Source organism: Ctenocephalides felis, unplaced genomic scaffold, assembly GCF_003426905.1.
Source record: "Ctenocephalides felis isolate EL2017-DRISC unplaced genomic scaffold, ASM342690v1 CF-g0.4_SCAFFOLD_01886, whole genome shotgun sequence".
In the NCBI taxonomy this organism is placed as follows: Eukaryota; Metazoa; Arthropoda; class Insecta; order Siphonaptera; family Pulicidae; genus Ctenocephalides; species Ctenocephalides felis.
The window spans coordinates 145,990,925-146,004,060 of record NW_020538040.1 but is presented as its reverse complement, the minus strand read 5'-3'; the positions used below and the strand labels follow the sequence as shown (position 1 = coordinate 146,004,060).

General features: G+C 27.3%; 1 protein-coding gene across 1 annotated transcript in view; it reads left to right on the top strand.

The window, feature by feature from the left end:
- The first annotated feature begins 9,537 nt into the window (after window positions 1–9,537).
- Window positions 9,538–13,136, top strand: part of LOC113377426 (GILT-like protein 1) — a 32,777-nt gene continuing 29,178 nt past the window's right edge. The window contains exon 1 of the mRNA XM_026617744.1: window positions 9,538–9,715. Within this exon, the coding sequence (XP_026473529.1) occupies window positions 9,656–9,715 (60 nt within the window). The 5' untranslated portion in view covers window positions 9,538–9,655. The remainder of the gene's footprint in view (window positions 9,716–13,136) is intronic.

Sequence of the window (13,136 nt, the reverse complement as noted above, 5' to 3'; positions counted from 1 at the left end):
ATTGAGACGACCAAGGGCAAACAGGTCCAATGTCTTATTTATAATTTTAAAAGAATTTTGTAAATGATAGTTACATTATTCAACCAATACAAAATATAAATTTTATGGGTGCATTTTTTACGGAGATAACTATGTAAATAACCTTGATCAGTAGAGTTAGAAAAACTAATTTATTTATCTCTTGTGAAATTACATTATTTAACTTAATTTATATTTTGTGAAATTACATTATTTAACTAAATTTACCTTTTTATTTGCTATTTTTTATTTTTTGCACCTTTGCCAGGGTAGAGGTTCAGTTGGTTCTTTTTACCCCAAGTAACTATAAGCATTTATATAGCTTATATGAAAAAAAGTGTTGACTCACTCTTAAAATAACAATACATCTTATAAAACAATTAAATAACCTATACGTGAATATTATAATAAGGTCTCGTAAATTAAATAACAGTACTCACGGCCACAAACACTAAGAACGAAAGAAAATACTTTCATTATGGATTTTCAAATATTGCCGTTTATATATTTATATATTATATATATTATATATAATTTTTCAAAAAAATAATACATCACACGTTACCAAGTTATGGTTAAGCATCATCAGTGTAAATATGAATAAATTATTTTAATTATATATGAACATGAAAACATCAAACATTGTCATGTGTAAATGATATAACACGTGTTCATAATATATATATATATATATATATATATATATATATATATAATTTGACTTTCAGTAATTATATTGTCTAAACCAAATGAACTTCACAAGACATACCACGCATCAAACAAACAACTACCAAACTATGTTCACGAAAATTTCTAGTTAATTCCTAATAATTAAAATATGTTTTTTATGTATTTTCCTAAAATTTATCATATGTCCCTTCTTACCCTATAGGCTGGGTGAAAAGAGACAGCTATTGGGCAAACATATATATTTTCAATTTTAAGGAGATTTTACAAAATAATAGCTACAAAATACAACCAACCCAGAATATAAATTTCATGAGTATATTTTTTACAAAGATAACACTGTATGTAACCTTGACCAACCCAAAATATAAATTTCATGAGTATATTTTTCACAAAGATGACACTGTATACAACTTTGATCTGGTATTTCGTCAGAAATATTTATCAGCAAAGTTGGGATAACTATTAATTAAATTTATATCTTGTAAAATTGCTTTTTTCACTTAATTTACTTTTTTATTAACTATGTTTCATTGTTTACACCTTTGCCAGATTAAAAGTTCAGTTGGTCCTTTTTACCCCACATACATTTGAATATTATTGAGGATGTAGAAAAACATCTGTTGAATCTAACTTACTAACATTTAAGTTCGTAATACAACTAATTTAGCTATTGAGCTCAATTAGATTGTAATAGCCTATAGATTGTTTATATTCTGATGGGTATGTAACTGGAACTAAAAATAAAGTTGTTATTATTTTTGCATTCCTGTTTCTAACTACAATATTTACCTAACTCTATATTATGTTTTAGGATCGTTTGTGTTTTCTATCTCTATGGTCATCGTACATCGACTCTGTAACTTCGGTGTAGTGGTCTTTTACATGATATTCGTTTGCACGTAATTCTCTATTCTATTCTATGCGTTATAAAGCATAGGTAGTCCAGGAACAAAACAAAAGGGTCATTACATTACAATATTACAATATTATTACATTTTTATTGTTATATTAACAGCAATCAAAATTGAACGAGTCCTATAAGCTATTGTGAAATTTTTTTAATTTTGTAGCTTTATAGATGGCAACCCAACGGTCGTCCTATCTTTATTTGAAGGATTCAATAGTAAAAATTCAAATACTGCTGATATTTTTAATTTAATGCATCGAAGCTAAGATCGAAGAGCTATTCTCAATTAAAAACATATTGATATCTATATTAAAAGCTGTTTGCAACGGGTATCTGGAACTTCTGAAAGCAAGCCCATATCTCTAATTATAAGTCTAACCATTAGCCACAAGATAGCCCGATTTGTTTTACATTCTTTGACCGATTTGTTTTACATTTCGATAACTAACTCTATCGAAATTCCATACCGTACATAATGCAAATGCTTTTTATAGTGCTATGTATTTATAGTCTATGTATTCATAATAAGTCATAATAGAAAACACCGATAAATTTGAGCAGCTGCTTATATTAAATTATAACATTATTCATAAAATCCTAGTCTTTTCTACCTTACCTCATATTACTAAAAGTTATATAAACTGAATTGCAACGTTAAAATTATTTATTTAAAGTATATAAACGAGCTTTAAAATTTTAGCTAGAAATAAAATTTGAAGTATATTGAAAAAACATATTTTTTTTAAAAATAAAAAACTAGAACGTGAAGATATGCAAACATTTTCAATTTCGATTTTTAGACAATTACTATAACTTACCCTACGGGAAGTCAAAAATATGAAAAAATGAAATTATTCCATATTATTATTGAATGCAGCGTAATACGAGAGGCAACGACACGAATACTAGGACGCCCTGCAAAGTGTATAAAACGTGAAAAAATACTTTGTTCTTACCCACTAAAATGATACACATTCTTAAAAAATATATACATTAAAAACTGAAAAATATATCTTTATAGTTATTAATAATTAAAGGCTACCTTTATAGTTATTATTATCTAAATAAAACTGAGATAATTATCTCACACTATATAAAAGAAATAATATTTTTTATGTTGTTAGAGTTGAAATGTATTAACAAATTTCTATTTTTAAACAATTTGTTTGCTACCGTATTAAAGAACTGTCAAATGAAGACTAGCTCCGTATAAAACATTAATAAAAGTTACTTCTAAATTACTTGTTTTGTTTTTAAATATTTCACTTTGTTCACTAATTTAATAACTGGATGCGTGCTTGAAAAACTTATATAAATTTCATCCTTAGATAAATTTTTACATATGTATAAATTAATGTATAATGTTACAGCTAATGAGCTGTTGTGTAATATACTTTACTTACATATATAACTCTTCTTCTCATAACATCTTACTCATTATACCATTATCAGACTATGCAACAAATGTATGTAATTTCATCTTCTAAAAGAACCATCAAGTATTATCTCAACTCAAACTATGCAAATGATAAAACCAAATTAATTTTCTAAAAATATTTTTTGGAAAAACATCCTACTCAAATTACATGATTACCAGTAACATAAAATATATCGCCGTGCGAAATAACAAGTTGCTCATTTTACAAGCCCGTCATATCAAGTAAAATAATCGCTTACCACTAATTGTTTTCAATTTAGTCTTATATTTCACAAACTGAAGATTCAAAAAGATATGACTTACAATTTTTATAGTGACTAATAAAGCCAGACAGACTAAACGAAACACAATACCGCCAAAACATATTTAAAACTAGTGGGATGTATAGCATCGTGCCTTAAGGCAAATTGCTGAAACTTCCCGTACCGTAACGAAATGTTCGAGGAATATTAAATGTTTTCAAATAGAATATTATAAATAAATACTGTAACATTGTCTAATATTTATAAGAATTATATAAACTGAATTGCAAAGTTGAAAATATTTGTTTAAAGTTTATTAGAACTTAAGTCAAAATTACAATTAAAATCAGAATTATTTTCTATATGCAAAAAATATTTTTTGAAAAAAAAATTAAAAAAAAAAATTGAAACAAAAATGTTTTTTTCTAAAAGCAATTATTTTGTTAAAACAAGCAGAAAGTTCTTAGAATCATTCAAATCGGACGCTTAGTTCTCTCAAAAACTGCCATTTTTTGCACATTTAGCTCTGTATCTCCGAAACCGCTGGACCTGGCTTTGCCAAAAACTAATCACCCCTTCTCCCCGTCATTACGAAATGAATGTTTTTTAGATCATTCAAATCGGATGCTCCGATCTCTCAAAAACTCGATTTGTATTTTTGCTCCGTATCTCCGAAACGGCTTGATCTGCCTTTGCCAAAAACTAATCAGCACATCTCCCTATCATTAGGAATTGAATGTTTTTTGGATCATTCTAATCGGTTGATCCGTGCGCCCGAAAACGTGGACGAAAAATTGTATCCATACATACGTACACACACACACATCCATTTTTTCTGAGGTATGCCAAAATGTTCAGAAACCTTCAAAACGTCGAGAAATGTAAAAGTTTTCAATTTCGATTTATAGACGATTACAATAACTTACCCTACGTGAAGTTAAAAAAGAAATAATTTAGATAATCGTATTTGGCACTGAAAATAATTCACATTTTTTTTGATCAAATTACTCACTTATTACAAAAATACAAAATGAATTGTAATAAATAAATGAATAACCATGAAAATAATAAATATATTATATAGAGTAGAGCGGAGCTTAAAAGTCCGCGGGTGAAAAGGTCCACTATCGATACCTAAAAATTAAGTAATGTTTTTAACAACAATATTTACAAGTAGGGGAAAAAAGATGTATAACCGGTCATCACCTTGATTCTTACGACGTTGCTATTTTGAGAAAAACTGCAATTATTTTCTTTCGTTGTTAGTTTTTTTTAGGTATGAGCATTGCTGTTTAGTTTACAAGACCTTAGTATAATTTCTGAGTAGACGTTTAATTAATTTATAAGATGCATTGTTAGCTTTAAGTTAGATTCAACAGCTATTTATAAATAATCTCTATAAAAGCTTACACGTGGGTGGGAAAAACCAACTAAACCTTTACTCTAGCAAAAAGATGTAAAAAATATAAAATAGTAAATAAAAATTCAAATTCAGTTGAAAAAAAACAATTTCACAAGATATAAATTAAATAATTAGTTATTCAAACACTGCTGATGAATATTTCTAACAAAATACCAGATCAAGGTCATATACAGTGTTCTTTCTGTAAAAAATGTACTCATGAAATTTAGATATTGAAGATATTGAAATTATTTGCCACCTGACTGTCCCATTTTACCCGGCCTGTGAGGTAAAAAAATCCAGATAAAAATTTGTGAAAAACAGTGAAAAAACACATTTTTACAATGATGAAATAGCTGGGAGTCTTAATGAACATAATCAGATAGTTGTTTGTTTGATATGTCTTATTTGTTGAGATATAATTGATTTGGTTTCCATAATATAACTGAACTATATAAAGTCAAATTGAACCTTCGTGCCCCGTCCTACCTTATCCGAAATTTATTTGGTCACCGTAGAAACATTTTCTTGAAATGTTAGCAGTCACTAAGTCAAAAATAAAAAAAGAATAAATAATATAATATATTCATTCTGCACGTTTCGACACAAGATATGTGCCATCATTCAGTAGTTCATACTGGGAAACAAAAAAATAGCATTTGCTGTATAGTTTTAATCGATAAACACAATAATTGAAAATTAAAATTATAAATTCAAATATTCTTGTTAATTTCCCGTAAGGTAAGTTATAGTAATCGCAAAAAAATCGAAAATATTTTTTTTATATATCTTTACGTTTCAAAACCTTCTGAACATTTTGGCATACCTTAGAAAAAATGGATGTATGTGTGTGTGTATGTGTGTGTGTGTATGTGTGTGTATGTGTGTGTGTGCGTGTATGTGTGTGTGTTCGGATACAAATTTTCGTCGACGATTTCGGGAACACGGATGAAGCGCTTTGAATAATTTAAAAAACATTCGATTCGTATTGATAAGAAGACGATTAGTTTTTGGCGAAGGCAGGTCTAGCCGTTCCAAAGATATGGTTTTTAAGAGAACGGAGCGCCCGATTTGAATAATTCATAAACCTTTTACTTGTATTAACAAGATGAAGAACTGATTTTCATAAAGGTAGGTCTAGCGGTTTCGGAGATCTAGTAAAAAAAAGGTAAAAAAATGCCACCTGGCGGTCAAAAATGATCATTAGACATATGCACATCAAATTATCAGATATTTTATAGAGATTTTAACAATAAGTATAAATTTTGTTTACATTCTTATGAGTTCCGTACCAATGTTTATCTGTTCGATATTTCGTCTCTATGCAGTTAAAACAGTATGATTGCTTTGAAAAAATGTTCTGAATTTCCAAAATATTTCAAAATAAATTTTTCTTCAAAAATTCTTTTATTTTTCAAAAAAAAGTAAATGTTTGTCAAAAATTTATAGTTTCTCAAATTTTTTCAGAGTAATTTTTTCTCAAAAATGTTAATCTTTTTTTAAAAATAAAAATTTTGGTACGGAAAGTTTCAGTAATTTGCCTTAAGGCACGATGCGATGCGCCCCACTAGTTAAAATTATAATGTTACTTTCATATTTATCAATACTAGATGGATAGTGTTTGTTGTTAATAATATATAATAATCAATAGATCATCAAGTTTACTGTTTTCTGTCAATAAACCAGTTAAAGTCCATTAGTTTCGCCTCAAATATTTTGTGTTAATTTCACTATATAATTAAAATAAAAGGTTTACGTTGACAAATTTTAAAAATCCACAACATAACCTTGAATGTATAATAATGTAAAAATATAGATGTACTAATAGCTAAATTATATAGCAATACATTTTATAAATAGAAATGATTGAAAAAGAGCTATGAATAAGCAGCTATAAAAACTAAAATTGTTTAATGTTTCCAGTGAAATGTGATTGTATTTTTATTTTCAATTTCGCTCAAGTGCCAAAAAGCAGATAATCGTGTCTTCGAACAATGAACAACGAGATAAATTTATTTCCTCTTGGTTAAATTAATTTATCAGAAATAACACAATGAATGATTAATAGACTTTTGTACATCTTGTTTTGCTGTTGAAGGTTGTTTAATATTATAAAATTCCATATATGTAGTTATGCATTAGAAATAAATACGGCATACCGTTTGTTAGAAAAAACGATTTTATGTGCAACGATGCACGATTTTTCGTCAAGATTTTTTTCTAATTTTAGTTGTTACTTGTACTATAAAATAAGTCACCTTTGATGAGAAAATAAAATATGCCCATTGAACAAAAAAAGCTATATAACATGTAAGATCATAAACAAAATGTAATTACACTTTTATAAAATCATTTGGCGCAGTTTAAAAATATATTCTCAAAATTATTTATATATATATATATATATATATATATATATAATATTTATAAATGATTATTATTTATTTATTCAAAATATAAAGATAGAGTTTTCTACATATATATAAAGTATATATTTTAGATTCATAGAATTTGGAAAAAATTGTCAATGACAACTCATAAGCCTATAATATTTTAGGGAATTCGCATTGACTATCAACTTTATCACCAAAGTTTTATCAAAATTCCAGAAGAGTAAACCAAAGGTGGCGCTTGTGAACCGATTTGGATGGTTGGAAAATACAGAAAAATATAGATTTTTTTATGGAATTGTTTTTTTTTATCACATATAATTGGCATATTGTATTTTATATTTATAGCGACGTCTTGTCGCTTTTAAAAAAAAATCAAATCGAAAGAAAATTGCGTCTAGGCGAGTTAACCCGTTTAGGAAGACTTGCGGAGAAAAAACACCTTTTTGGTGTCAGGAAATGAGTAACTTGACATAACATTTATCTAGTTTTTTTAACTTCCCGTAGGGTAACTGATAGTAATCGCAAAAAAATTAAGAATGAAAATTTTTATATATCTTTACGTTTCAAAGGTTTCTGAATATTTTGGCAAACCTTAGAAAAAATGGATGTATGTGTGTGTGTGTGTGCGGATACAAATTTTTGTCGACGATTTCGGGAACACCAATCAACCGATTTGAATAATTCAAAAAACATTGGATTCGTATTGATAAGGATACATGCTAATTAGTTTTTGGCAAAGGCAGGTCTAGCCGTTCCGGACATACGGGGCAAAAAGTGCCAAAACTGGTAACTCAGTTTTTAAGAGAACCGAGCGTCAGATTTTAATGATTCAAAAATCATTTTACTTGTATTGACAAGATAAAAAACTGATTAAATTTTTGGGAAGGCAGGTATAGCGGTTATAGACTCTCAATAAAAATAAGTTAAAAAAATGTTTTTGGGCGGTCAAAAATGATCATTAGACATATGCACATCAAATTATCAGATGTTTTATAGAGATTTTATTCATGTGTACCTATCTTGTGTAAACTTTTTTGGGTTCCGTACCAAGATTTTTAATTTTAAAATTCACGTATATGGTTCAAACAAATGTCCTCGAGATTTTCGACAGTATGCAATAATCGATTTGTATAATTGAAAAATCATTCGGTTCGTACACGATCGCAAGGCGTTTTTGCAAACGGCAATTTTGCCGTTTCGGAGGTAGGAAGCGTAAAGGGTGTAAAAACGGTTATGCAGTTTTTGAGAGAACGGATTATCCGATTATATTAATTCAAAAAACATTTTATTGAGTAGATGGTATGCAAAAACTGCATTTATAGAAAATTTAGTCATTTTGAAAATTTTCAAGAAATTCAAATTTTCGAAATTTTTCATTGTTTTCAAAAAAAACTGAATTTTGAAAAATTAAAAAAAAGACTTCTTACAAAAATTTGAGAATATTTCGAAGATTTCACAAAAAAATCGAATATTTTATAAAATTTCCAAATTCTCAAAACATTTAGAAAAAACTTTTTCTTTAATTTCATTAAAAAAAATTCAAAATTATGAAAAAAATTCTAAATTATCAAAAAAATCAAATTAAAAAAATCTCTTGATAATCTCTTGAGACTCTTGTAAACGTACTATAATCTATTTGGATAATTTATTTGAAATTATTCAAAACAATTATTAACTTCCCGTAGGGCAAGTTATAGTAATCGCAAAAAAATCAAAAATAAAATTTTTTATATATCTTTACGTTTCAAAGGTTTCTGAACATTTTAGCATACCTTAGAAAAAATGAATGTATGTGTGTGTGTGCGTGTATGTGTGTGTGTTCGGATACAAATTTTCGTCGACGATTTCGGGAACACGGATCAACCGATTTAAATAATTCAAAAAACATTCGATTCGTATTGATAAGGAGACGTGCTGATTAGTTTTTGGCGAAAGCAGGTCTAGCCGTTCCAAAGATACGGGGCAAAAAGTGCCGAAAACGGTAACTCAGTTTTTAAGAAAACGGAGCGTCTGATTTTAATAATTCAAGAAGCATTTTACTTGTATTGACAAGATGAAGAACTGATTAAATTTTTGGGTATGCAGGTCTAGCGGTTATGAACTCTCAATAAAAATAAATTAAAAAAATGTCATTTAGCGTCAAAAATGTTTATTGGACATATGTACATCAAATTATCAGGTATTTTATAGAGATTATAATAATGTGTACACATTTTGTGTAAATTTGTTTGGGTTCCGTACCAAGATTTTTACTTACGATACGGGAAGTTCCAGCAATTTGCCTTATAACACGATGCCATGCACCACTAGTTAAATAAATAAATAACAAATGATTCGTCAGGCTCTTTAGTAGCACTGCTACTAGGAAAGTGTGTACGTGGGGAGCGGGTAACCAACACCAGCGCTGGCGCGTACGAGGAGCCGCGTTATACGTACGTTGCCGTGCAACAGGTTCTTCATTCGCGGCCCAACTGTGTGAAAGTGTATAACGAAATCGCGCGTTTGGTGAATTCTGTTCGAAAAAATTTTGATCAATCGATTCAATTTTTTGAAAATATTACAAAAATGCATATACAAGTTTTCGCCGTGTTGTGTGTTCTAGGAGCAACCTATGCACAATCATCGGTATGTAGTAATAGTCAAAAATAGTTAATTTATATGAATGTTTTGTTGTGTTGTGAAGGTACGAGCAGCGTTGTTGGTTTGAAATATATTATTTCAAAGACCAGTTTCTAAACATGTAAAGATTTTAATTGTATACTCGTGTTTAGTAAATAAAACCGTTTTTGTGTTAAAGCGCGCATTTTAAATATTTTAATTAGTCTAGCTGTGGACCGGTTTGCGCGATGGAAATATTGGCCTTTAAAAGATTGCATCTTATAAAAACAATATAACATTTATGTGTGTTTTTTGCGTATAAATATATGAATTAAACATTTTTTACATTTTCTTGCAAAATAATCATGATCATAAGCACAATCATCGGTATGTACTAATAGTAAAAATTAGTCCATTTATATGAATGTTTTGTTGTGATGTGAAGATACAAGCAGCGTTCTTGATTTAAAACCTATTATTTCAAATTTTTTATTACAATCTGTCACACTTAGGACATTCAGTAATTGTTTTGACTTTTCTTATTATATGAATCTTGAATGGATGGCAACCCAGTAGTTGTCCAGTTCAGTTATGACTAATTATCTATACTCGAAGTATTTGCTGACATTTTTATTATGTATTTTTATTATTTATTTTTATATTGCGATTTTCACTTGAGGCTATATTTAAGATCTATAACCTCAAGTGGAAATTTGACATCAAAGTTGCCTGATGCCAGGCTTCAAAATTTGAATATAAATCGACATAAATAAAAATTTATACTATTAATATTCAGGTTTAAATATTTAGTAAATAAAAACATTTTTGTGTTAAGCTTAAAGTGCGCATTTCAAATTTTAATAGTCTAGCTCTAAAAAATTGAATCTTATAAAAACATTATGAAATTTATGTGTGTTTTTGCTATACATATATAAAATAAACTATTTTTTACAATTTTCACTTTTTTTACAATAAACAATATCGCTACAAGTATTAAAACTTTGGACCTTACAAGTAGACTGTGGAACAAAGAAAAACTTACATATTGATATTCAGTGATACATTTAATAGAAAACATGTAAAATTGAATAAAAATTTTACTTAAATAAAACTTAATCTTTGTTAATATCTATTTATTCTTAATAAAATAAAAAAAATCGTTCTGGAAGTAATAAATTTAAAATTTTAAAGCCCAAATAAAATCAGTAGTAATAAATTACTACTGTTGCAGAGTTATTAACGTTTCAACGAGTTTTTAATTTTCAATTTCTATAAATTCAAATATAATAATGAAGAAAATATATTCTTCTACTATAAATGTTTATAGTTAATAATATTTAACTATTATTAATAATTATTATAATTAAAAATATATTTCCATATATGAACAATATGATCAATTTACTGCAGATAGTTTGATCACAAAATACTTAGAGACTATCTGACTGAACTCTACTGAACATCTGAACTATATTTTAACGAAGAATAAAAAATCCTTAAAATTTCAATAAAAATAATATTTTATCTCAAAAATATAATATTGTCAAAAAAATTATAAAAATATTATTATTCAGTACATTTATCAATAATTAGTACGTATAAACGTTATTGAACAAATCAGTAGTTTCAAATAAATAAGTAATTATACTTAATCGAATACCAAAATTAAAAAGATAAATTTAATGTTGTTTTCTCCTAAATTAATAGAAATAGCGTTATAGACCTTTGTCATATAAAATACATATCAATGGATCTGAATTTAATCATTTTGTAAGTCTAAATAAATATTTTATTTAAATTTTGTCTACTCAAAATATATAAAACACTATTGCAGACAAGAATAAAGTTCTATTCACTGATGTATTGCAAAAAATGTAAATTATTCAACAACCTCTTGAGGCATCATCAACCGTTGTATAACAATATAAATTCAATAACTTCTGGTTTGTCCATCATGACAAAAAATAACAAAATTAATAACTTTAATAAGGTGCTATTTGATTTACAATTAATTGTGTCTAATTCTCCATCAATAACTGATTGTTTTTTCTAATACTGTAACTATATATGTAAAGATTATAAAAAAGCAGGTATACATGACGTAAATTAATCATCAAAACAAGTTTCTATATTTACAAATAACTTTTTTTACATCAGTTCCACGAATTCTATACTTTTATTCAACAATGGTATTATGAAATATATTACTAAACTTGGGCATTAATACCTGTAAGTAATATGTAACAATCTCGAAATTCAAGATGGAAAAATCTGCGAAAAAAAAATTACAAACACAATAAGGTTACATTATTAAAGTTATTTAGTATTCATATGTGGAGTCATGTGTGTGTTCTAGTGACGTTAAATTGATGATTTGAACTTGTTCCTGGGTCTCGTTTGTATTTAACGAGTTTCTCATACTCGTTTAGAATCTAGTTGGAATCTTTCAGACAGCAAGAGTGATTTTATGGTCGGAATTTATATAAGACGACCAAAAGGTGATAGAAATTATAGTTATTAGCATTTAAAAATAAAAACATATCTGATTCAGTCCGTGATAAAAAATGAATATATATACATACATTGATTTTCATAACTGATATTTATTAACCACAGGAACGTAATTCGCTTGTAAATATTCTCAGATAATTCTCAGAAAATTCTCAGTACAGAACCCATACTGCTATGAAATATTGATGAAGCCTTATTGAATAATTTATATTGTTCTAAGCCAAAAGCTTGTTGAATAATTTATTTTTTTTGCATTCAATCTGCGACTTGACGTCAAAACTATTAGAACAAATTTCATTTTAGTTTTTTATATGTTTTTAATTCACAATGTTTAAACAAAACAATTAATTAGACATACAAAAAGATTAAATTTCGTCCATTAATATTTATCTTATATGTAAAGTTCTACAAGGTTATTACCTTCTAATTAGAATAAATGTGCTTCACAATGTTTTAGTGTTATCCGCACTCAACAGAGGGTCAACTGTGCTTTATCACTCTTTGTAAAAAACCGATACCCTTATTAAACGCTTAATATTTTTTTATTGTATAATTTTTGTGAAAACGTATTTGTAACTTAGTTGAAAATATATTATATACGTGTATATTATATTTTGTTCTCATTTCATTTACTTTTTTCTACATAATACAATATTATATAAAAAGAGTGCGCGTAAAGTTTACACTCGATTGAAGTAAAACTTGTTTGCTACTGTACAAGATGGCATTTAAGTTATTTTTACTTAAAACATCATGTAACAATTTTCAGTAAAGTTTATTAGTAATATGGTAACACTCGTGATGCATATATTTATTAGTGTCAACCATTATACACATTTATATAATGATAAATTATAAATTATATATCTATAATAGCATTGAAAATATGTATAATATGTAAAAGCAATAATGTAATTAAAGCCATACTTCAAATATG